This window comes from Loxodonta africana, chromosome 3 (assembly GCF_030014295.1).
Source record: "Loxodonta africana isolate mLoxAfr1 chromosome 3, mLoxAfr1.hap2, whole genome shotgun sequence".
In the NCBI taxonomy this organism is placed as follows: domain Eukaryota; kingdom Metazoa; phylum Chordata; class Mammalia; order Proboscidea; family Elephantidae; genus Loxodonta; species Loxodonta africana.
In genome coordinates, this window is record NC_087344.1 from 266,377 (window position 1) to 291,538 (window position 25,162).

At 57.8% G+C, this 25,162-nt stretch overlaps 2 protein-coding genes across 2 annotated transcripts; both read left to right on the forward strand.

Annotated features, from left to right (window-relative positions):
• Nucleotides 1-5,883: 5,883 nt before the first annotated feature.
• On the forward strand, nt 5,884-10,433 carry MADCAM1 (mucosal vascular addressin cell adhesion molecule 1). Its single transcript, XM_064280023.1, has 5 exons — nt 5,884-5,941; nt 6,321-6,593; nt 6,993-7,310; nt 8,844-9,227; nt 10,300-10,433. Exons 1-5 carry the CDS (start codon nt 5,884-5,886, stop codon nt 10,419-10,421), a joined length of 1,155 nt encoding a protein of 384 aa, XP_064136093.1. The 3' UTR covers nt 10,422-10,433.
• Nucleotides 10,434-12,761: 2,328 nt separating this feature from the next.
• TPGS1 (tubulin polyglutamylase complex subunit 1) lies at nt 12,762-24,948 on the forward strand. Its single transcript, XM_003422524.4, has 2 exons — nt 12,762-13,113; nt 20,138-24,948. Exons 1-2 carry the CDS (start codon nt 12,776-12,778, stop codon nt 20,676-20,678), a joined length of 879 nt encoding a protein of 292 aa, XP_003422572.1. The 5' UTR covers nt 12,762-12,775; the 3' UTR covers nt 20,679-24,948.
• Nucleotides 24,949-25,162: the final 214 nt, after the last annotated feature.

The window sequence follows — 25,162 nt, forward strand, 5'->3', positions numbered from 1 at the left end:
TGTCTGATCCCCCCACTGCACACCACTGTCCCCACTCATCCTCTTGGGGGTATCCAAGGCCCCCTTCTCACCACAGCAGGCATCTTCCGGCGTGTCCACTGTGGGTGTCTGACACCCCTTCCCCATGCAGCACACCATGAACCCCACCCACTCCCTCCCGACGATCCCCACATCACACCATCGACCAAGAGGGGTGTCTGATCCCTGCTCCCCACAGCATGCAATCAACCCCCCTGCCCCTCACCAATCCCCACGGGGGTGTCTGACGTCCCTTCCCCCTGCAGTGCACCATCGTCCCCGGCCCACCCTTCCTCCTCAGGGCTGCCTGGTGCTGCTGCTCACTCTTAACACAGCCTGCTGGCCCCGCACCCTGGTGGCCCCCCAGCCCCCCAGCCAGGGCTCCTGACTGCAAGGAGCCACTGCTGGAAGATACCAGCCTATGAGGGATCACTGGGGATGGGAAATATCAAGACCCAAAGGGGGCCTGAGGTCAGGGGTAGGCTGGGCTTCCAGTGGCCCTGCCAACTCCTGCTCAGGTTCCCCCAGCCTTAGGGTGCTGACCACCTATGACCCCACACACCCTGATTCTGGGAGCTGGCACCCCAAAATAAGTTCTCACCAAGATGTGCCTGCTGGGGGTCTGGGGACCATGGTTTCAGGGGACATCTAAGTCAATTGGCATAGTAAAATCTATTAAGAAAACATTCTGCATCCCACTTTGAAGAACGGTGTCTGGGGTCTTAAATGCCAGCAAGCAGCCATCTGAGATGCATCAATTAGTCTCAACCCACCTGGATCAAAGGAGAATGAAGAACACCAAGGACACAAGGCAATTACAAGCCCAAGAGACAGAAAGGACCACATGAACCAGCGGCTACATCATCCTGAGACCAGAAGAACTAGATGGTGGCCAGCTACAACTGATGACTGCCCTGATAGGGAGCACAACAGAGAACCCCTGAGGGAGCAGGAGAGCAGTGGGATGCAGACCCCAAATTCTCATAAAAAGTCCAGACTTAATGGTCTGACTGAGACTAGAAGGACCCCGGTGGTCATGGCCCCCAGACCTTCTGTTAGCCCAGGACAGGAACCATTCCCAAAGCCAACTCTTCAGACATGGATTGGACTGGACAACGGGTTGGAGAGGGATGCTGGTGAGGAGTGAGCTTCTTGGATCAGGTGGACACTTGGGACTATGTTGGCATCTCCTGCCTGGAGGGGAGATGAGAGGGTGGAGGGGGTTAGAAGCTGGCAAAATGGACACAAAAAGAGAGAGCGGAGGGAGAGAGCGGGCTGTCTGATTAGGGGGAGAGTAATTGGAAGTGTGTAGCTCGACTCGATGGCACTGGGTTTAGCAAAGTGTATATGGGTTTTTGTGTGAGAGACTGACTTGATTTGTAAACTTGCACTTAAAGCACAATAAAAATTATTAAAAAGATGTGCCTGCTGGCTCCAAAGGTCATTCAAGGGGCTGCCTCCTGCTCTGGGACCAGGACATTCCCAGGCCCTCTGAGACACCCTCCCCACAGCCACCAGGGTGTGGACTCAGGGTCCTACCACAAAGTCCAAATGGGGAGTGGTGACAGGGGTGGGGAATGGGTCAAGACCCCAGGACTCCAGTCTCTAAAGGAAACCTCACAGCTGTGCTGGGGGACCAGCCACACAACCCTCCGACCCCAGAGCCAGGCCCCAGGGTCTTCAACCCTCCTTTTTGCAGTTTAACCTTTTTTTTAGTGGTGGGAAGGAAACCCTGGTGGCATACCGGTTAAGTGCTACAGCTGCTAACCAAGAGGTCAGCACTTTGAATCCACCAGGCGCTCCTCGGAAATTCTATGGAGCAGTTCTACTCTGTCCTATAGGGTCGCTATGAGTCGGAATCAACTCGACGGCACTGGGTTTGGTTTTTTTGTGTTTTTTTGGTTTTAGTGGTGGGAAGTGTAGGCCGGTTTCTCCTCAGCCTGGAAGAGTCTTCAAACGCCAACAAGCAAACCTCACTCAGCTCCAGACTCGCTTCCAACACCTTTAATGTCGGTCCATCTGGGCATCGAGGGAACAGACGACAGATGGAGGGCCGTCTCACCTTCTTCCCCTGTGCCCACCTGGCCCTGCGCATGACAGCCGGGGCCCATGATGGCCAGCTCCAACCAACCTGAGATGGCCACAGCTGGCGACTATACGCAGGACCAAGGCGTGCCTCAGGGACTCCATCCTCTCGGGGTCTTGGGTGTCCCCCCCCACTCAGCCACGCTAGTTTCAGGGACCAGCGGGGGGTGCCAAGGGGCCTTAAGGCGAAGACGGTGGTGTGGGGGGCTGGTAGCTACCCCCTCATACTTCAGGGAAGCTTCCTTGATGCCCCCCCCCATGATTATTTATTAAACTACCCCTTCCTCTTGCATTAAGGACCTCCTTCCTCCAAACCAGGCCGAAGCTAAGGCCAGGGGGTAGCCAGGCGGGTGAGGGGTGGGGCTGACGAGGGAAGGGCCTGGGTTCGTGTGCACCTACGTTGTGTGAGAATGGGGATCTCCCGGTGGCCCCACAAGACTGGCCCTCTCAGCTCCACGGGGGGCAGCCCACCCCAAAGGGGGTGATTTCGGGGAAAGTGCTGTGAGAACCCCAAGCTGGCCGGGGAATGGATGCAGGCTCGCCAACTGGGGTGGGGAGGGTGTTCCCACCAGGCTGGGGGTGTGGTCAGTGAGCCCTGGGGTGCCTCCCCACCAGCCCCTTTGGCCCTTAAGGCAGCACTACCCCGAGCAATGCGCCTCTCTCGAGCTCTTTGTGGGTAGAAGGCCAGGAGGTCAGGGCTGGGGGGGGCGGAGGATGGAAGGCGAGGGGTGGTACCCTCCAGTGAAGAGGAGGCTTCCTGCCGGCAGGCGCCCCTGAGTACTTCCTCCCAGGCGGGGACAGTGCCGGGAAGCGAGGGGGGAACCCAAGTCCTCAGGAGAGGGGGTGGGCGCTGCAAGAAGGGGGGTGAGGACCTCCTCGGCTTCCCTCTCCCGGTGGGCTCTTCCGGGTCCGGCTGGGGGAAGGCAGCTTGGTCCCGCTCCTGAGCGGCCTCCCGGGGGTCTCGAGGCTCCTCATACCCCTCGGGGTCCACCCCAGAACCCTCCAGTCCCCCAGGCTCCCGCTCCTCCCACCTCCGGCCTTCTCTGTTCCCTCTGCCCAGGACCCTCCGCTCACCTGTCCGTTCCTCGAGTGGCCATCCTTGACCCACCAGTCCCCATCATCAGGTTCCCCAGCTTCATGGTCTCCTAGAGCTGCGTGTCTGAGATGTGGGGGTCGTTACTCCTTCAGGTAGAGGAGCCCGGCGACCAGGTATGGGGAGGGCAGTGGGCGGGGCCACAGGGCCAGGCACGCCCCTCGGAGGGTCCCGGTCCAGCAGTCTCCCCCCTTCCTGCTACGTACTGAGCCAGGTGGGCGGTGAGGGCTGCAGGAAGCCGGGTCAGGGTCTGGGAAGAGGCCCATTCTTCAGACCCGCTGCCCCCCGCCCGGGTTAAAGGCCCAGCTTCCCGGGAAGGGCCTGCCCCTCCGGCCCGAGGAGGGGCCGCCTCGGAGCCGCTTCCTGCGCGGCCTTTCCCGGCAGCCGACGGGGGTGGGCTGGACAGAGGAGGGCACAGGGTCTCGAGTTCGCACACCTGGGCCTCGCCCGGGGCCTCAGACGTGCGGGTTCCGCTCTCTGAGCCTCAGCTCCCCTTCTGTGGCCCCAGTTCCTCCTCTCGGGCCTCAGTTTCCCCCCTCGCCCCAGCCCCTCCTCTGGGCCTCGGTTTCGCCTCTGACAAAGGCCTGAGAACAGCCTGCCAGCGCTGAGGGTGCTTAGAGAGACATGACTCCTGCTTCTCTTATTTCTCAGCCAGGGAAACGGGTACAGACAGGCCGCACCCCGGGACCCCTCGGGTCTGCCTTCCTGTGTGCTGCCTGGGGCCCCTGTTCCAGGGCTCCGCATGTACCGAGGAGACAGGGGTCGCCAATCCCTGCAGGCACCTATGGGCGAGAGAGCGAAAAGTGGAGGAGGAAGGGGCGTGGGAGGAGGTGGGGGAGGCCCCCTGAGGGGCAACGTTTGGGCATTCCGAGCAGGCGGCCAGAACGACCAGTGCAAACGCCCTGAGGCTGACCACGGGGCGGATTGTGCAGGACTCGGCCTTGGCAAGGGGTTGGATTTTTGTCTTTTGAGCCACAGGAAGCCATGGGGAGCCATAGGGGTGTTAGGGAGACCAGATGGGCGTATCTAAAATCTTCAGGGGCAGGAAGGGAAAAGGGGGACAGGACTGAGGAGAGACAGTGGGTGTATTTGCACATGTTTGGAGGATGAGGGAGGCCCTAAGGATTTGCTGACAACCAGCTGAAGGAGGGTTCAGGTCCCCCAAGAGACCCTCACCCTCCCAGGAGACCCCCACCTCAGGACGTCCTCACCCCAGGAGACCACCACCACAGGACTCCTCACTTCATGACATTGTCGCCCCAGGAGGACCCCACCCCAAGACGTCCCCACCCCCGGGAGCCCTCCATCCCCAGGACATCCTCACCCCAAAGAGACCCTCATCCACCCCCCCGGAGATCCCACCTCAGGACGTCCACACCTTCAGGAGCCTCCCATCCCCAGGAGACCCCCACCCCAGGACGCCCTCACGCCCAGGAGACGCCCACCTCAGGACATCCTCACTCCCAGGAGACGCCCACCTCAGGACGTCCTCACCCCAGGAGACCCCCACCCCAGGACGTCCTCACCCCCAGGAGACCACCACCACAGGACTCCTCACTTCATGACATTGTCGCCCCAGGAGGACCCCACCCCAAGACGTCCCCACCCCCGGGAGCCCTGCATCCCCAGCACATCCTCACCCCAAAGAGACCCTCATCCCCCCCCCCCGGAGATCCCACCTCAGGACGTCCACACCCTCAGGAGCCTCCCATCCCCAGAAGACCCCCACCCCAGGACGCCCTCACCCCCAGGAGACGCCCACCTCAGGACAACCTCACTCCCAGGAGACCCCCGCCTCAGAACGTCCTCACCCCCCCCCCGAGGAGACCCCCACCCCAGGACGTCCTCACCCCCAGGAGACGCCCACCTCAGGACGTCCCCACCCCAGGAGACCCCCACCCCAGGACGTCCTCACCCCCAGGAGACCACCACCACAGGACTCCTCACTTCATGACATTGTCGCCCCAGGAGGACCCCACCCCAAGACGTCCCCACCCCCGGGAGCCCTCCATCCCCAGGACATCCTCACCCCAAGGAGACCCTCATCCACCCCGGAGATCCCACCTCAGGACGTCCACACCCTCAGGAGCCTCCCATCCCCAGGAGACCCCCACCCCAGGACGCCCTCACCCCCAGGAGACCCCCACCCCAGGAAACCCCACCCCAGGAGGTCCTCACTCCCAGGAGACCCCCACCCCAGGACCTCCTCACTCCCCGCCCAGGAGACCGCCACCCCAAGACGTCCTCACCCCCAGGAGAAGCCCAGCCCGCCGCGCGAGTGCCGGGGGCCAACCAAGGAGGCTCTCTGCCGCCCCCTCATGGTCGTTTAAGGAAATGCAGGCTGGGCTCCAGCTGACCCTGCGGGCTTGGGGCGGCGCCAGCCGAGCCCAGATATCTTTCCATTCAATTGACCTCGACGGTAACCCCTCTCCGGTCCCCGTAAGTGAGCCCTGGAGTCGGCCCAGCCTCTCACGCTCCGCCTGTTCTCTTGACCTCGGCCCCGGGGTCCCCATCCCACCTCTGCCCCTCAGTCCCTGCCTCTGTCGCCGCCGGGTCGGGGGTGAGGCCGGGAAAGCCCCTCGGGAAATCCCCGTGGAGCCACGGGAGAAGGGGGTGGCGGGAAGAAGCCCCGGGCGCCAGTATTTAAGCCCCGTCCCCCGCAGGCGGCGGGACAGAGGGCACCGAGCATGGAGCGGGGCCTCGCCCTCCTGCTTCTCTGCCTGGGGCTCCTGCTTCAGGGCCGCAGTGAGCAAGGTAAGGGCCCGGAAAGGAGGGGGCTTAGGAAAGAGGAGGGAGCTCGGGATATGATAGGGGAGGGACTCAAATTGGGGAGAAGGCCAGGAGGCAAGGGGTTCGGAGGCAGAGGGGCTTGAAGAGGGGAGGGGCCTTGGGAAAGAGAAGGCGCTCAGAGGGAGGAGGGGGCTCAGAAGGGGGAGAGGCTGGGAGAGGAGGGGTCTCAGGGTGAGGGCATCAGTGCTAGGTGGTAGCCGCTGCTGCCAGACGAGGAAGTTGAGAGGGGCAGAGACAGACAGGAGCCTGGGGGCTTGGGCCACCTTCTAACCCCAGGGAGGCGGGCGGGGGGCAGAGGTCGGGGGGGAGCTGAAGGCCGCCTTCGGACCCGCAGGGCAGGTCCTGGAGGTGGAGCCCCCGGGGCCCGAGGTGGCAGTGGCGGTGGGCGAGTCGCTGCAGCTCACCTGCCGCCTGGCCTGCCCCAACCGTTCGGCCGCCTCGGTGCAATGGCGGGGCCTGGACACCAGCCTGGGCGCGGTGCAGTCGGCCCCGGGCAGCAGTGTTCTCAGCGTGCGCAACGCCTCGCTCTCGGCGGCGGGAATCCGCGTGTGCGTGGGCTCCTGCGGCAAACTCTCCTTCCAGCGCACCGTGCAGCTCTTGGTGTACGGTGAGGCCCGTCCCTGCTCGGTACCTCTGCGCAAGTGGTCCCCCGACCCCCATCTGCTGCCCAGGTCGAGGCCCAACCCTACATCACCTCCTCCAGGGCACCTTCCCCGGATTGCCCACCTGCCCAGTTCAAACCCTCGCGGCTCTGGAACACATTCTCTCATCTCTGCACTCCCCCACTTGTTCCCCAGTCTTCACTCACTGCCTCGAATCCACTCCAAACCACCCGGAGCTGACCCTGCCTTCCCTGCTCTGGGTCTTTCCCCCACCTCATCTTCTAGCCACACGGGTGCAGCCCCTGGGTCTTTGCACAATCCTTTCCTTGTCCTGTTCACCAGCAGTGCCCACGCTACCTCCTCTGGGCTCAGGCAACCCCTATCCACCTTCCCCCACCCCACAGCCTTCCCGGACAAGCTGAGTGTGTCCCCAACGGCCCTGGTGCGCGGGCAGGACCAGGAGGTGGCCTGCACGGCCCACAATGTCACGCTGGTGGACTCCGACTCCCTGTCCTTTGCCCTGCTCCTGGGGGACCGGGAGCTGGAGGGGGCCCAGGCCCTGGACTGGGATGTGGTGGCCCAGGAGGATGAGGAACCCCTGTTCCATGTGACAAGGCGCTGGCTGCTGCCCCCCCTGGGGGACCCTGCTCCACCCCACCTACACTGCCAGGCCACCATGAGGCTGCCCGGATTGGAGCTAAGCCACCACCGGGCCATCCCAGGTGAGTCTAGGGGTGCCCGGGAAGGGGGAGCAGACTTGCTCTGGCTCTTCTAGATCGTGGCTCATCCCCCACCCGCTGGGTGACCTTGGGCCACCTTGAGGATCTCTGTCCCCACCTGGACTGGTCATAGGATCTGTGGAGGTAGGGGAAACAACTGGGGAGACTGAGCTCGATCTTTAATCTATTCTCCCGGGACAGCCAGAGCGATACTTCTTCCGTCATTCATTCCTTCATTCAAGCACTTTTTACTGAGTACCTACCGTGTCTCAGGCTCGGTGAGGGCACGACCCTGCTCTCCCGGGGCCCACGAGCTGTCCTCCCCGTGGCCACGAGAGGGCGCCCGTGAGCACCGAGTCGGCCAGTCCCGGCCGTGTCCACCGCCCTCCAGGGCTCCCACCTCCCCGCCCAGAGGGCCCTGCACTACCTGCCCCTCCCCTCCGTGCCCTCCCCTCCTCCTCTCTCCCCTTCACTCACTTGCTCCAGTCACGCGGCGCCTCCTCGCTCTTCCGCCAACCCACCAGACCCAGTCCTGCCCCAGGGCCTTTTCACCTGCTGTTCCCGCTGCCCGGCCCCCTCTCCCCCAGATCCCCCCAAGGCTCCTTCCTCACCTCCCTCAGGTCTTTGCTCAAATGGTGCCTCTCAGTGAGCTTCCCCTGAAATCCCCGTCAAAGGGACGCGCACACACACACACCCTTCTCTTGACTTCTGGTTCTTGACGCCTCTTATCGACGTCGGGCATCCTGCATGTTCTCATTTGTACCTGTCGTGGTCTCACCTGTGTCCTCAATAGCTGCAACAGGGCGCAGCACGCAGTAGGTGCCCCATAAACACTTGTCGAGTTAACGGATAAATGGAAACATTTATCACAGGCCCCCACACAGTAGATGCCAAGCCCACGAACAGGGCATGAAGCCCCCAGCAGCTTCTCTAGCTAAAGAAAACAGCTTATTCTCCCACAGCCCCTCATATTGATGTGCTTGGGCTCCCAGGAGCCACAGGAGGGTCTTGAGCAAGGGGGCTCCCAGGAGAATCAGACAGAAGCCAGGATACTGGGATGGGTTTATCCCAGGGTGTTGTGAGGGGGCACAGAGGGGCAACTGGGTCTGAGAGGTGTTTTAGCAGAACAGGTACAGTCCCTCATGGCCCCGGTCTCCCCTTCTGTAACAACGAGGGATGAAGCAAAAGACCTCTGAGCCCCTCCTCGCTCTGGCTTCCACATCCCCCAGTAACAAAAGCGAGCCTCACCCCACGTTCTGGGCAAGCAGCATAGCCGTCACCCCCATTTCACCATTGAGGAAACTGAGGCCCGGGGAAATTCAGGAGTTGATCTTGGTGCTGCTGCAAGTGAGTGGGGCCCTGAGGAGAGGGCCCCACCCCTGACCAGTCGGGTACTTGCCCTGGTGACTCACCCAGGTGGTCCAGGGTAAGGGCTTGAAGGGGCTCTGGTCCAACCCTTCTGTCCAAATAAAGAGACTGAGGGAGGAGAGGGGGCTGGGGCAGCCAGGAGAAAGACACAGCTACGGTGTTTTCCAGTCCTGCATAGCCTGGCTTCCTCGGAGCTCCCCGCATCAACCACCCTGGAGTCCCCAACCACAACTGCCCCGGAGCCCCCCACCTCGACCACCCAAGAGCAGGCCTCCACCCCTGGCTCCTGCCACCCTGAGATCCTCCAGCCCCCCATGTCAGCCAATCAGGAGGCCACCTGGGACCTGTTATGTGAGGTGGCCTGTGGCCCCCCCGGTGTGGCCGTGCACTGGACCGAGGCCCCTGGTGGTCTGGCAGCCTACAAGCAACGAGAGGCAGGAGCGCGGGCTTGGCTGAGTGTGCAGCAAGCTAGGTGTGCCCCCAGGGGCTGGTTCCAGTGCCGTGCGGACCCGGGGGGCAAGATGACCAGCCTGTACGTGGACCTGAGAAGCTGTGAGTTCTGGGGCCTGCGGAGGGGTATGGGCAAGGGCTGGGGGGATCCTTGGATCAAGACCTTAGATAAGAAAATGCCCTGCTCAGCCTCAGTTTCCCCAGCCGTCCAGTGGGCTCCTCGGGTGTCGTAAGGTGACGTAGCCTGAGAGTGACCAACAAATAGTTGTTGAGTCCTCTGTAAATTCCTGGCACCACGTAGATTTCAAAGCACTTGGTATACTCCAAACCTTAGCGTTTAGAACAGACTGTGGAACAAAGATAAGAATAGAACGCGGCCACACGGGCAATTCTAAATTTTCTAGTAGCCATGTTCAAAAAACAAATAAAGAAAAACAGGTGTAGGTAATTCTGATACTGTATTTTATTGGACTCAATCTATCCAAAATACTATAATTTCAACATTAATGGAGCCCTGGTGGTTACAGCAACCAGCCGGCTGCTAAGCAAGAGGTCAGCAGTTCGAAACCACCAGCAGCTCCTAGGGAGAAAGATGTGGCAGTCTGCTTCTGTAGACATTTACAGCCTTGGAGACCCTATGGGGTCGCTATGAGTCGGAATCAACTGGATGGCAGTGGGTGGGTGGTACAGTGGTTAAGAGCTCAGCTGCTAACCAAAAGGTCAGTGGTTCGAATCCACCAGCTGCTCCTTGGAAACTCTATGGGGCAGTTCTGCTCTGTCCTGTAGGGTCACTATGAGTCGGAATCGACTCACGAAAACACGTAATAGTACTATTAGTAGACGTTAATACAGAAAAAGTATTAACGAGATATTTATATTCTCTTTTTCTTTGCAAAATAAGTCTTCAAAGCGCTGTATGTATCTTACATAGACAGCAGTTTTCACTCACACCAGCCACTTTCCGGGTGCTTAAAAGCCACAAGTGGACAGTGACTGCCTTGTTGGACGGCCTAGTTCTAAACTAGAGAAACCTATGCAAGTTTCAAAAAAATAAATAAATCACAAAATCCTTTGAGTAGCCCAGAGGTTTTGTCAATTTCAGGGACCTGTAAACTAGGGAGCACTTTCTAGCTGCTATTCTCAGCCTGACCTGTTTCTGCATTTCCTTCCCCAGCACCCGACCCTGTGGTCAACCAGCCATCGGCAGCCCTGTGGACCGGGACCTTGGTGCTGGGGCTGCTCCTCCTGACTTTCCTTGCCTACCGCCTGCAGAAGCACTGCCGCTCCCTGGGCTGAGGGCCATGCACCCGCAGTTTCTCTAGGCTGATAAGACAGGCAGTCACCCCTCCAGACATGGCCTGCCTCTTCCTCAGCTTAGTTGTGGCCACAGGACATTTGCATGGTTCTGGACAGCACCAGGCCAACAGCTGGACCTGAACCCTGATGGCCAAGGCATTGGGGCCCCCAGCTGCCTGGGTTTCCCCCCTCCGGCGGGGCCCCTGGAAGCCCACCCCCAACGGTTCAGAGCTAGGGAATAAAGGGCATTTGGTCTGAGCATCAGTGGTCCCTGCCGTGGTCTGAGGATGCTGCTTCCTTCACACAGTTCTAACTGTCCCCTCCATAGGCGATTCCCCAGAGACACAGGGGTGCACAGAGACACCCCAGCCCCCTTTGCTAGGGCTAGGGGAGAGGGAGATGGGAGAACACACATGCTCTGTGCATTGAATAACGAGGAGTTCCCCCAAAAGAAATGCAGAAGGGCATTTGGGAGGCAGCATGGGCAAAGACATGGAGGTGGCTAAAGTGGTGAGGGAGGCAGGAGAGTGGCTGGAAATGAGGTCAGCAGAGGGAGGGCACTGGGGAGCCATGGGAGCTCTAGAGCTGTTAGAAAGGTCCCTCTGGACGTTACCTGATTAGGGTTCGTGCCCTGGAGCAGACGAACCAATGAAATGTACTCCAAGTCAGAAAGTTTATTAGGAGCGGGCACCAACGGAAAGTCCAGCAGGCTGCTTTATGGAGTCCCGAAAAGCAATTTTTATATCAGAGCTTATATATCATTTTTGCAAAGGTTACATAGTGTCTTCACATCACAAGACAATTACAAGAAACTCTTTATTAGACTAAAGACATGCATGCCAGACATCTGGACTCTAATCTTTACATTTGTAACAGGCAAAAAACTTACATAAAAATCTCTCAGCTAGTGGATGGCCTGCCAAGTGTACTCTGAGACAAGGAACAAGAGGAAAGTTACAGACCAAAAGCACCAGGCAGCTTTCCCAGCTGCTGCCTTGCAGGCTGAAGGCTCTCCCCCAAGAGAACAAAGAAGTGAGACCAAGGCTGCGAGAGCCAAGAAGTCCCTGCATTCCTTTGGAAAGAGACCAGTACAGCTGGTACAGTAAAAAAGGACATTGAAAGTGAGAGTGTACAAAATGCCAAGCAAAAAAAAAAAAACCTTACAGGTTACTTAGAGTATTATTATGGTGTTAGTTGTGTCAAGCTCTCAGTCGCCCATTTTGGAAAGGAGAAAACATGTTGCGAGGTATTAGGGTCACATGGAGGCCAGGAAGGAGCCCTGGCCCTGCAGTGGTTAGTTACAGTGCTTGCTAACCAAAAGGTTGTCAGTTTAAACCCACCAGCAGCTCCGCATAAAAAAGATGTGGCAATCTGCTTCCATAAAGATTTACAGCCTCGGAAACCCTGTAGGCAGCCCTACGCTGCCTATATGGTCGCTAGGAGTGGGGGCAGCGGGTTGGGTTGGTTTGGAGGCCAGGAAGGGAAACAGCCTGGGATGGGACCTGGGGGCTGAGGAGGTTCATGCATTCTTCCTGCAAACACCTCAGCTACTAGGCTGGGTGGGAAGGCCCTGCCCCTGAGAGCTCCCAGCCAAGAGGGGAAAGCGCACTTCAAAACTACCGTTAATGCAGGAACCCAGAGCAGTCGTCCAACCCAAACTGGAAGGTGGGGGGTGCGACTTCCCCCAGGAGAAAACCCCCGAAACCAAACCCACTGCAGCCTAGTTGATTCGCACTCATAACGACTCTATAGGACAGAGTATAACCGCCCCATGGGGTTTCCAAGGAGCAGCTGGTGGATACAAACTGCCCCTTTTGGTTAGCAGCCCTAGCTCTTAACCACTGCGCCACCAGGACTCCTCCCCCAGGGGAAGCCAGTGCGGAGCTTCACTTAACACACAAGCTCAGAAATGAGCTTCAGATAAGGGTCTGAGGGCGTGGGCGGCGCTCAGTTCTGCAGCCTGGGGTGGATGCGTCCCCGCCCACGCTCCGACTGGGGACCTCTGGTAACCAGGGAGGCTGGTTGCTAGGAGACCGTGCTACGGAAGAACTCTCTGCACACGACCAAAATGGCACGCTATCCGGCTTCATGCCCGAAACCAAGCCCTTCTAGATAGCCATTTTGGGGTCTGGCAATATTCAGATTCTGGGCCCAATCCAGGAGAACCAATTAGTGCACGTAAAGACGGAACCCGCTGAAGAGTGCCAACTAGGACCTAGGGAAAAGGGTGGCCTCTCCTTGAGACTTTTGAACTCTCCCAGCGGGATCCCGGCGCCTCTGCCCTCAACCAAGATGGCGTCTCCGGCGCACTGTGGAATGTGGCGGCGGTTCCGGTCCCGCTGCCCTCACCGAAGATGGCGGCAGTGGAGAAGCGGCGGCCGACTGTGGTCCCGGTGGCCGGTTTCACGGACGGCGGGCGGCCGACGGTGTCCCGCACAGCGGCAGTGGCCGAGAGTGAGGAGGACTTCCTGCAGCAGGTCGGCGTGACGGAGATGCTGCGCGCAGCCCTGCTGAAGGTGCTGGAGGCGCGGCCCGAGGACCCGATCGCCTTCCTGGCGCACTACTTCGAGAACATGGGCCTGCGCTCGCCCGCAAACGGCGGCGCCGGGGAGCCCCCGGGCCAGCTCCTGCTGCAGCAGCAGCGCCTGGGTCGCGCCTTGTGGCACCTTCGCCTGGCTCACCACTCCCAGAGGTGCGGGGTTGGGCCGGGGCTGGGCGGGTGGGGACCGCGGCCGGACTCCAACTCCCAGCGTGCACCGTGCTGCTCCCCGGCAGAGGCGTGGGCGCCGGAGCGCGGGACATGCTGGGGATCGTAGTCCGCAGTGTCTTGAGGCTGCGGGTTACACCTCCGGCGGAGAGGAGGTTTGAGGTCTCCAGCCGGGATCGGGCGCTCGGTGGTTCTGGCCGGCTTCCCCTTTTCTGATGCCTTTTTTGTAGCTGCTGAGTGTCTCTTTGCAGTGCACCCCACTTTTGAAAGCCATTGACCCCAGAGAGAACCTTTTCAAGGTCACAGAGCAAGTTCTCCAAGCCAGGTCCTTCTTCACTGCCTCCTTACCAGCCTTGTAGCATCCTGGGCCATTCAGCCAGAAAATGAATATGGACGGGTCTGGGCTGTGAAGACAGAGCGTTCCAGTCACCCAAGGCCCCTACCCAAATAGTTCCAACAGAGCCATTGGGGCCGTGCCGGGGAGAGGCTCCCACGGGCAGGAGGCATGACCCCAGAGGGCCTTCCTGATGTACAGGAGCAGGGCGCGGCCACTGAAAGGTCCTGCAGGTAAAATGACCTGAAGACCTTAGAGCTGGAGTGTGGGACCCACGGTGGGGGAGGAGAGGCTGGAGGGTCTGGCTAAAGGTGGGGGGCAGCACCTGCTCTCCCCTATGCCTCTGAGTCCAGGAGGGTTCTGAGTCATGGAAGGTGGTGTGGGATTTCGTGTGGAATGAATGAACAGTCCACATCAGGGTGGGCTGGGAGAAGCTTTTTCACACAAAGCACATACCAGACTTGGTGATTGACTGGGTGTGTGCATGGGCTGGTGTTTTGGGGAGGGGGCTCTCCAGAAGCTGATCCAGAGACAAAGATTCGTAGGAAGTGATTGCAATATGAGGTACCCCCAGTAGAAGAGAAGGAGGATGGAGGGGCAGGGCAGGGGACAGAACCAAGCACGGACGCCCTTTCAGTGCAATCCCGTATGGAACTAAGGTCACCGAGGGACACCGTGAACTCCTGGATCCCCAGCGCCGGAAGCAGCCCTCCCCCAGAGAGTGGCAGGTGCCAGCCACAAGGAGGGAAGCGCAGAGAAGCTGCGGGAGGAGCCAGGCTGGGAGTCTGAGCAGGATGCCACCATCCCCACCAAAGGGGTGAGGGAACAGCGTATGCCCGAAAAACACACCAACAGCACAACCAAGTCCAGCCCAGGGCTCGTCGGCCTCAGACCATTCTCTGGGGCACCCTGTGCACTGTAGGGTGTCGAGCAGCATCTCTGGCCTCCACCGACCCCATGATAGTAGCACCCCCCCGGTCATGACAACCACAGATGTCTCCAGACATTGCCAGTGTCCCCAGCTGAGACCCCCTGAGTTAGGGGATTCCACTAACCCTCAAGAGACGCTGTGTCCCATTATCATCTGACCTACTGAAGTCCCAGGACGCTGCCCACATTTAAATCCACACACAGCGTAGGGAGAGAGACGAGGGAAATCACAGAGGGTGGAGGGTCACCCTGGTTGACACGGCCTGACCCATCAGGGATTTGTCCTGGTGTGCAGGATGACTCAACATTTCTCCAAATGGCTAACACAGGGTCTTTCCCCTCAGCACTTCTGACATGCAGCCGGGTCATTCTCTGGGGTGGGGCCATCCTGTGCATTGTAGGGTGTTGAGCAACTTCCCTGGCCTCTACCTACGCCATGCCGGTAGCACCCCTCCCCCAGTCAAGACACCCCAAATGTCTCCAGACATCACTGAGTGACCCCCAGGGGGCAGCACTGCCCTGGGTTGAGAACTCCTGGGTCAGGATGAAAAGTAAGCCTCCCATGTGTCTTCCTGGAGACAGTCAGTAAATCCCTCCTTTTCCTTTCTTTAATAAGCACCAGCATGCTTTACAAACTGCTCTGCGAGGACCTTAACATGCATAGGGCTCTCACTAAGTACCCAGTCCCCACCTCACAGACCCTGAAACCCAGGGTCACACCGTGGAGGCAAGAGGGCAGTCCTGCCAAGACCAGAGCTCATAGCCTGGAACTAGTCTCACCCACTGACTCAGCAGATGGCATGGGTGCCTCCTCAGGGCAGGGACTCGCTGATGACGCAGGCATGGCCCCCACACTCGAGGCAGCCCCCAGGAGAGGTGGGTGTGGCTAGCAGCTCAGAAACGGGGTGTTGCTGTCCCCCACGCTTTTTGTCCCACCCTCCACCATGGCTTTGACCTCGCTGGGCTAATCACCCCTTTGTGTGTCTTCTTGTCCCAGATGCCAGGAATGTGTAATAAACAGCGTTTAGACAAGCCCGAGGCCAGATGACAGCTCTGGTCAGAGGCCTATGTTAGCACCTGGCACGCGTTCCATTCTTCCACCCTCATAAGAATGCTGATGTACCAGCATTAGGAGCCTCATTCTCCAGCTGAGAACATGGAGGGGCAGTGATCACAGCCAGGTCATAGCCGTGGTCATAGCCAGGAAGTCGCAGAGGAAATTCAGGGTGGGTCCAGGGAGGGCCTGGTGCATGGAAGGTGCTCAGTGAAACATAGCGGAGCCCAGCAAGTACCAGGCTTTTCCCCGGGGCTGCGGCCTCAGAGAAGAGAGAATTGATGGAAGAGGACTGACTGGGCTGACGGTGCTGCTGGGAGAGAGAGGCTACAGGGCACAGAGTTGGATCAGTCAGGATGAGCTGCATTACATGGTAGTAACAGATAGCCCTGAAACCTCAGTGGCTTTAACACAACAATGGCTCGTTTCCCGCTCTTGCGACTTGTTTGACATAGGCTGGCAGGCAGCTTTGCTCGTGCAGTCCTGATGTAAGTCCACACAATCAGGGATGTGGACTTGGGGAAATGCAGGGTGACTCTTAAAAATCTCCATCAGAAGTGGACCACACATCACCTACACTCACCTTCTGGTGCTAAAACAAATCACGTGGCTTCACCTAACTTCAAGAAAGTGGAGAAGTGCCTGAGAAGAAGAGAGCTGGAAGCGCATGTGAGCAGCAGCCCTTAAGAAGCCCTCATGGTCCTCATGTCCTGGTGTGGAAGCCCCTGTGTGTTCCCCTCCCACACCAAATACAGCCAACCTGGGTATTCAGTAGGATGTTGTAGAATCGACAGAATGAGGTAAAAAAAAAAAAAGACATTGACTTCTGCCTTGCTTTTGATTGGATTGCTTGCTGTGGGGGAAGCCAGCAGCCATGTTGTGAGGGCACATAAGCATCCCCACAGAGATGTCCACAAGGTGAGGAACTGAGGCCTCTGGCCACCAGCCAGCACCAACCTGCCAGCGTGTGAGGGGGACGCCTTGGAAGTCTGCCTGCAGACAACACAGACATAGCCGACAGACATCTCGACTGCAGCTTCCGGAGACCCTAAGCTAGATCCACGCAGCTCAGCTGCTCCTAGCTCCCGACACACAGACCATGCTACATGATATATTTGTGTTGCCATTTTTGGTGGCTTGGTTTTGGGGTAATGTGTTATGTAGCAATAGATGAGAAATACAAGCACTAGCAACCACCACACTTATTGCCACCGAAAATAAAACACAAACCCATAGCCTTTAAGTCAGTTCCAAATCAAAGCAATCCTATAGGGCAGAGTAGAACTGCCCCATAGGGTTTCCAAGGAGCACCTGGTGGATTTGAACTGCTGACCTTTTGGTTAACAGCTGAGCTCTTAACCACTGTGCCACCAGGGCTCCTTTATTCCCACGGGTCTGCCCATTTCCTCATGAAGTTGGTTCAAAACACGACCTACAGCAAAGGGTTACGAGGAGGCGTCGGTGAGCTACCGTGGTAATAAAGACAGCAACAATGAGCCAATGTTCACTGAAGGCTCACGCTGCATCTGGCACTGTCACTGCTTCGCTGGGTGATCTCATTGTCCGTAAAGCTCTGAGCCCAGCACCCAGCAGATAATAAGGGTGCAGAAGATGGGTCCTTTAATGCTCAGCAAAAACAAGGAATTTACAGTCGGATGTGTCGAGAATTGAATTCCAGCTGGGAGAGTCTCCCAGATAGTAGGTCTTTGATCTGAAGGGCTCACCAGGACAGCGTGTCCTCCTGTAAGCTCTGCAGTGGTGATTCGAGCCGCCAGCATTAACTGGTGGGTCTCGGGAGCCAGCAGACCTGCTGCAGACAGATGCCCATTGGCTTGTTGAGCAGACTGCTACTGAGCACCTACTGTGTGTTGATCAGTTGAGCAAACATGCAATCAGGATGCATTGATAATTACAGGTGATTGGAATGTGAAAGTTGGAAACAAAGAAGAAGGATCGGTAGTTGGAAAATAACGGCCTTGGTGACAGAAACAATCCCAGAGAACGAATGACAAAATTTTGCAAGACCAACAACTTCTTCATTGCAAATACCTTCTTTCACCAACATAAACGGTGACTGTACACATGGACCTCACCAGATGGAACACACAGGAATCAAATTGACTACATTTGTGGAAAGAGACGATGGAAAAGCTCGATGTCATCAGTCAGAACAAGGCCAGGGGCCGACTGTGGAACAGACCATCAATTGCTCATATGCAAGTTCAAGCTGAAACTGAACAAAATCAGAGCAAGCCATGAGAGCCAAAATATGACCTTGAGTATATCCCAGCTGAATTTAGAGACCATCTGAGGAATAGATTTGACTCGTTGAACACTAGTGACCAAAGACCAGACGAGTTATGGAATGACATCAAGGACATCATCCATGAAGAAAGCAAGAGGTCATTGAAAAGACAGGAAAGAAAGAAAAGACCGAGGTGAATGTCAGAGGAGACTCTGAAACTTGCTCATGAACGTCCAGCAGCTAAAGCAAAAGGAAGAAACAATGAAGTAAAAGAACTGAAGAGAAGATTTCAAAGGGCCTCTCGAGAAGACAAAGTAAAGTGTTATAATGACATGGGCAAAGAGCTGGAGATAGAAAAACAAAAAGGGAAGAACATGCTTGGCGTTTCTCAAGCTGACAGAACAGAAGAAAAAATTCAAGCCTCGAACTGCAATGGTGAAGTATTCTATGGGCAAAATACTAAACAACGCAGAAAGCATCAAAAGAAGATGGAAAGAATACACAGAGTCATTATACCAAAAAGAATTAGTTCACGTTCAACCATTTCAAGACGTAGGATATGATCAGGAGCCAGTGGTACTAAAGGAAGAAGTCCAAGCTGCTCTGAAGGCATTGGTAAAAAACAAGGCTCCAGGAATTGATGGAATATCAATTGAGATGTTTCAACAAACAGATGCAGTGCTGGAGGTGCTCACTCGTCTATGCCAAGAAATATGGAAGACAGCTTCCTGGCCAACTGATTGGAAGAGATCCATATTTATGCCTATTCCCAAGAAAGGTGATCCAACCGAATGAGGAAATTATAGAACAATATCATTAATATCACACGCAAGCAAAATTTTGCTGAAGATCATTCAAAACCGGCTGTAGCAGTACATCAACAGGGAACTGCCAGAAATTCAGGCCAGATTCATAAGAGGACGTGGAACCAGGGATATCATTGCTGATGTCAGATGGATCCTGGCTGAAAGCAGAGAATACCAGAAGGATGTTTACCTGTGTTTTGTTGACTATCCAAAGGCATTCGACTGTGTGGATCATAAGAAATTACGGGTAACGTTGTGAAGAATGGGAATTCCAGAACACTTAATTGTGCTCTTGAGGAACCTGTACATAAATCAAGAGGCAGTTGTTCAGACAGAACAAGGGGATACTGATTGGCTTAAAGTCAGGAAAGGTGTGCGTCAGGGTTGTATCCTTTCACCATACCTATTCAATCTGTATGCTGAATAATCCGAGAAGCTGGACTATATGAAGAAGAATGGGGCATCAGGTTTGGAGAAAGACTCATTAACAACCTGCGATATGCAGATGACACAACCTTGCTTGCTGAAAGTGAAGAGGACTTGAAGCACTTACTAATGAAGATCAAAGACCACAGCCTTCAGAATGGATTACACCTCAACATAAAGAAAACAAAAATCCTCACAACTGGACCAATGAGGAACATCATGATAAATGGAGAAAAGATTGAAGTTGTCAAGGATTTCATTTTACTTGGATCCACAGTAAACAGCCATGGAAGCAGCAGTCAAGAAATCAAAGGACCCATTGCATTGGGCAAATCTGCTGCAAAGGACCTCTTCAAAGTGTCGGAGAGCAAAGATGTCTGTCACCCTGAAGACTAAGGTGCACCTGACCCAAGCCATGGTATTTTCAGTTGTATCACGTGCATGTGAAAGCTGGACGATGAATAAGGAAGACAGACGGAAGAATTGATGCCTTTGAATTGTGGTGTTGGCGAAGAATATTGAATATACCATGGACTGCCAAAGAATGAACAAATCTATCTTGGAAGAAGTACAACCAGCATGCTCCTTGGAAGTGAGGATGGCGAGACTGCGTCTCACATACTTTGGACATGTTGTCAGGAGGGATCAGTCCCTGGAGAAGGACATCATGCTTGGCAGAGTACAGGGTCAGCGGAAAAGAGGAAGACCCTCAAAGAGGTGGATTGACACAGTGGCTGCAGCAGTGAGCTCAAGCATAACAACGATTGTGAGGATGGCGCAGGACCAGGCACTGTTTCGTTCTGTTGTGCATGGGGTCACTATGAGTCGAAACCACCCGACGGCATCTGACAACAACAGCAACTGTGTGATGGGCAGTGCTCTAGGCCATAGGGCTGTTGTAATGGTGATGGAGACATAGAAAGTCCCTGCTCCGTGGGCCAACATCCTGGTGGGGGAGGCACTTATAGGAAGCCTGATAACCGCTGTGAAGACTAATTGAGGAGGGAGGGGGCTGAGGGGGGATGAAGGCCCCACCAGGGAGGTGGTATTTGAACTGAGACCTGCCTGAGGGAGGGGCTTTAGGGAAATGTTGAGAAGGGCATCAAGTGGCGGGAACAGCATGTGCAAAGGCCCTGAGGCAGGGCCCGGCGAGTTGGGGGCAGGAGTGGGGGTACGCTAGCCTGGCCGACATCTCCTCTGCCCCCTCCCCCCAGGACCGCCTTCAACAACAATGTCAGTGTGGCCTACGAGTGCCTGAGTGCCGGGGGGCGCAAGAAGAAGCCAGGGCTGGACGGCCGCACCTACAGCGAGCTGCTCAAGCGCATCTGCCGCGATGGCGAGGCCCCCGAGGAGGTGGTGGCGCCACTGCTGCGCAAGATTCAGTGCCGGGACCACGAGGCCGTGCCGCTGAGCGTCTTCCGCGCCGGCATGCGCACCTGCTTCGTGCTGCTCGAGTTCGTGGCGCGGGCCGGTGCCCTCTACCGGCTGCTCGAGGACCCGGGTTTGGCCGCGGCTGACCGCCGCGTGGGCCAGGCCGTGCTGGACACGCTGGAGGGCGCGCTGCAGGCCGGCGACAGCGACGCGGGCGCTCCCACGCGCTACCTGGAGGCCGGCTCGCGCCTCGGCCCCGACAGCCTGGCGCTGGCCATGGACCGCGCTGTGGTGGCCCGGCGTCCTGGCGTCCCCATGACCCGCGAGGAGTTCCTGGAGAAGGCTGCTGCCCTCTTCATCGCCAAGGTCAAGCCTGTGGGCTGAGCCCTGTCTAATCCCCATCACCCCACCTGCCTCCTCCACCTACCACCTGGAAGTCCTGAGGTCAGAACAGCTCACCTGCTCAGGGAGGAGGGTGGGCATGGGACTGGGAGGGGGTGCCCTGCATGGAGGGGACCTTCCCGTGCCCAGATTGATGTCCCCCAACCCCAGCGAGGAGGCTGAGCCCCAGGAATGGCCTTCTCCCCGTGCTCTGGCTGCACCCTCCCAGACCCTACTCCGTTCACGGGTTCTCTCCACGGCAGTAATAAAGCATTTGCAGGTCTGCCCTAGTGTGTGCGTGTTCCGGGGGCACCCCATCCCCCGCCCCTGGAGACATCAGGGATAGGCCAGGACTGTGGCGGGGGGCTCTATCAGCCGTTGTCCCCACTCCACCAGCCTGGAGGGTGCCTGGCCCCAGCCCACCCTGCAGTGCTCTGGATCTCTGCTCAAGCAGCTGGTCCTTCACTCAGCCTATTACCCGAGCTGAGCAAATGATCGTGGTGACGAATGTGAGGGCTGGCACGGTGCATGCCTGCAGTGTCTTACAGAGCTGTCACTAGGGCCCTAGAAGGAGGTTGATTACCACGTGCCTGTGGCAGGTGGGGAAACCAAGGTCTAGGGGCCTGTCTTAGACTGGGTTCTCTAGAGAAGCAAAACCAGTAAGGCATATAAATATCTACATAAAGAGATGTATATCAAGGAAATGGCTCACATGGTTGTAGAGAATGAAATGTCCCAAGTCCCTGGGTCAGGCTGGAGGCTTCCTCTGATTCACATAGCCACAGGGCTGGCCAGCCCAAAATTGGCAGGTCTGACAGCAGGGCTCTTGCTCACAGGCTGCGAAAACCAAGGAATTCATAGATTGGCAGGTAAGCTGCTAGCTCAAGTCTCATGAACTGGAGGTCAGAAGAGCAGGAGCCGGCTGCATGATCCAGAGGGAGCAAAACCCCAGGAGCCTTGCCAAGAAGTCCACCTGTATTGGATGCAGGTCACACCCCCAAAGAAGCTCCCCTTCAACTGATTGGCTCCTCACAGCAGATCCTGTCATGGAGGTGATCCCATCATACCACCATGAAACCGTATCATAACTGCCGGCCACTGAGAATCATGGCCCAGTGAAGCTGACACACAACCTTAACAGTCACAGGCCCCATGCTGCCTCCCTCACATCGGGGTCTGCTCAGAAGCCCCATCCATGAGATTCATCTAGTGTTTACTGAGCTTCATGGCTCACGGTGGCAACTGCCCAGTACACCTCACACCCGAGTCCCTCTGGGGTCAGGCTGACTTTGCTCCTCAGACATCACCGCCCACCCTGTCCCTGCTCACCCTTTCCGTGGGTACCTATCACACCTAGTCTTGGGCCCAGATGCCCTGTTCTGACCCTTGCCAATGAAGCTCCCAGAAGCTGCCTGCCTGCCCTGCAAACCTCTCCCTCTCGCAGAACTGTCCTTTCCTGCCTCCACGTGCTCCTGCCTCCCAGGATGGCCCCCCGGGACTCCCAGAAGGCTCCTCGTCCCAGCCACTCTGGGGGAAGGCCTTCCAGCCATCCTCTCAACTGTCCTGTGCCATCCAGGAGCCTCCTCCTTTCTCACATCCTCCTCCAAGGCCCACAGTTTCATTAACACCTGCTGGCCAAGGAGTCTCAAGTTCACCTCTCAGGCCTGGACAGGGCCTTCCTTCAGCCCAGGGTGCCACCCACTTCTGGTGTATCCATGGGGAAGCCTCAAGGACACTTCAGATTCCCACCCAAGATGGAGCTTCACCATCCCCCCACCCCCCAATCCGGGGCTGCTCTGGAGTTTCTGGTTTCTGTGGAAGGGCCTGAGCAGATACCAGGAGGGTGGCCTAGGTGTTTCCCTGGTGTCCATCCCACCAGCCATCACCACAGCCATATCATAACTTCTCACCCCGTTTCCCCATCTCCAAGGTCACCACCACACAGCCAGTCAGAGCATACCAGTCCCCATGGGCTGCAGTGATTGGTTCAGTTACAAGCATGTGACTCCCAGCCAACCAATGAAACAAAACCCAGGACTTTGTCTGGGAAAGTGGTACAGAGTGGCTGAGCTGGGGGGACCTGGGTCTGCAATTCTGGGACCATATAGTCACCAGGGCCTGTGAAGGAGTCTGTTCTCAGGAGAGCCGAGCTGAGAGGCCCCCCAGCTTCTTTTCTTGCCTCTGTCCCCTTACTCACTCTGGCCGAGGCACCCCGGCCTCTAGCTTGTCCTTGAACATTTCCAGGGCACTCCTATCTCAAGGTCTTTGCACCTGCTATTCCTTCACTCTGTATCAGTGTCCCACCAGACCCATATAGCCGGGCCCCTCACTCCACTCTAGTGTCTGCCCAAATGTCACCTCTTCAGAGACAACTACTGTCTAAAATGGCCCTCCTGCACCCTGTCATGCTGACCCCCTGCCTGTGTTCTTTCTACATAGCCCTCATCAGAACCTGACGCTGCTGCCCGTAGGCTTCCTCACTTGTTGACGCCCTCTCTCTCTGTCCAGACGGCAAGGAGTTTTGTTCCCTTGTTTTACATTTCCTGCACTGCCCCCATCACCCACCCCATACTTCCAAGGCTGTAGGGCATAGGTAGGAAGGCCAATCCGTGGGAAATCTCACAGGAAGTATCGTGACTCATTCTGTGATTGTTTACCAACGGCTCCGTGTGCTTCTATTTAACCCTCACTTGGCCCTCTGATGTCACTGGCACTACCAGCAGCCCTGTGTTCCCAAAGGGTGTCAGCCAGAGAGCCCTGGTAACCGGTCACCGAGCTCAACGTCTTACAGGTGAGGAGGCCACCTCTGGGCCCCAGAGGCTAGCTGAGGGCCGAGGGGTGAAGCTCAGTGCTCCTCACAGATGAGAAGACGAGAGGGCTGCTCTGCCCAGGGCTCTCTAGGCATCTTGGCACCCCCCACCCCACCCTGCCACCTTTGACACTCTGATTTCCTTTCACCAGACAGGTTTGCCTGCCTGTCCCCAGCTGTGATGCCTGACTCATAGTCCAGAGGCTGGCCACCTGGGGGGAGAGGTCACCACAGTTGAGGTGTTAATACAGCAGTGGGCAGCCCAGTACAGCTGCCAGCAGGGCGGGGACACAGATGGGGTGGCCCCACAACTACAGGCCACAGAAAACCACATCCCCCTCACTGGAGTGGGTGTGGACAGTCGGAAGACGAGGTCACCACGCCCGACTCTCATGACCAACTGGCCAGGCAAGGAATGTGGGGGTGTGTGGGTCCAGGTTGGGAGTCAGCCAGGTCAGAGCTCAGCCTGGGGTTGGAAAGGAGTCAGGGCCTAGCCAGGATCAGGGCCCAGCTGGGGGCTTCAGGGCTCAGCAGGGGTCAGAACTCAGTTCAAGGTAGGGGCTCAGCTGGGGTCAGAGCTCAGCAGGAGTCAGAGCTCAGCCAGGGGCTGGCTGAGGGTTGGGGTTCAGGGTAGGGTCAGCCAAGGTCAGGACTCAGTCATCTAGAACTCAGCCCAGGGTCAGAGTTCAGATGGGGCCAGGGCTCAGTCTAGGGTGGGGGCTGAGCAAGGGTTGGAGGGCGGCCTGGAGTCAGATTCAGCTGAGGGTTTGGGGCTGTCCGGGCTGGGGCTCGGTCCCAGGTCGGGGTTGGGGCTAGGCCAGGATGAGGGCTCCGTCCAGGGTCGCTGCTCAGTCAGTACTCGTTGAATGAAAGCTCAACGTGCAGAGCCACTCGCTTCTTTGCGAACTTCACTGCGAGAGGCGCCTTTGCCAGTCTTTCCAGCGGCTCACGAAACCGGGTGGGCACTGTAACAGGACGCCCGGGCCGGCCCGGTGCTCGGGGACCCTGGCCTCCCGCGGGGCTTCTCCTCCACCCCTCGCAGCCCCGGGCTCCAGCCTCACAGCCTGCCTTCCTACCTGCCCTGAGGGCGGCACTATTCTAGGCCCCTTCCCGGAAAACTGAGGCAGCGCCTGACTGCACCCGGGGCCCGGGCTCCCATGTCCTGCCCTCCTCTCCCTGCTCTCGCCCCCCGCCGTCTGCGGGGCCAGGGCGAACCCACAGGCTCCACGGCCCATCTCCTCGCTACAGATGGGGAAACTGAGGCTAGGGGACGGCGCAGTCGGGCCATCGAACACACCGCACCATCGAGCCTGGCTCCAGCCAGCGCCCCCGCCAGGAGACCCCCCGCAAGTGAGAGACCTCCCCCAAGTCAGCGCCCCGCCTCGCCCGGCCCCGCCCCCTTGGGACGTCACAAAAAAGGCCCCCAAAGCTGCACGGGCCGGGCGGCCAGGCGCAGCCCAGCCCTGACCGCCTCCCCGCGCACAGGCGTCCGGGGGTGCTCGTCCGAGCGGGGGGCGCAGCGGCTCCAGGCGTGGGAAGCGCTCAGGGCCCCGCGCGCTCGGCCCCCTCCCTCCCTCCCGTCGGCCGCGCTCCGCGCGCGCGAGGCGGGGCCGGGGAGGGGGACTCGGCTTCCCGGCGTGCCCCGCGGGCGGGCGCGCAGGCGTAGACCGGGCCCGGC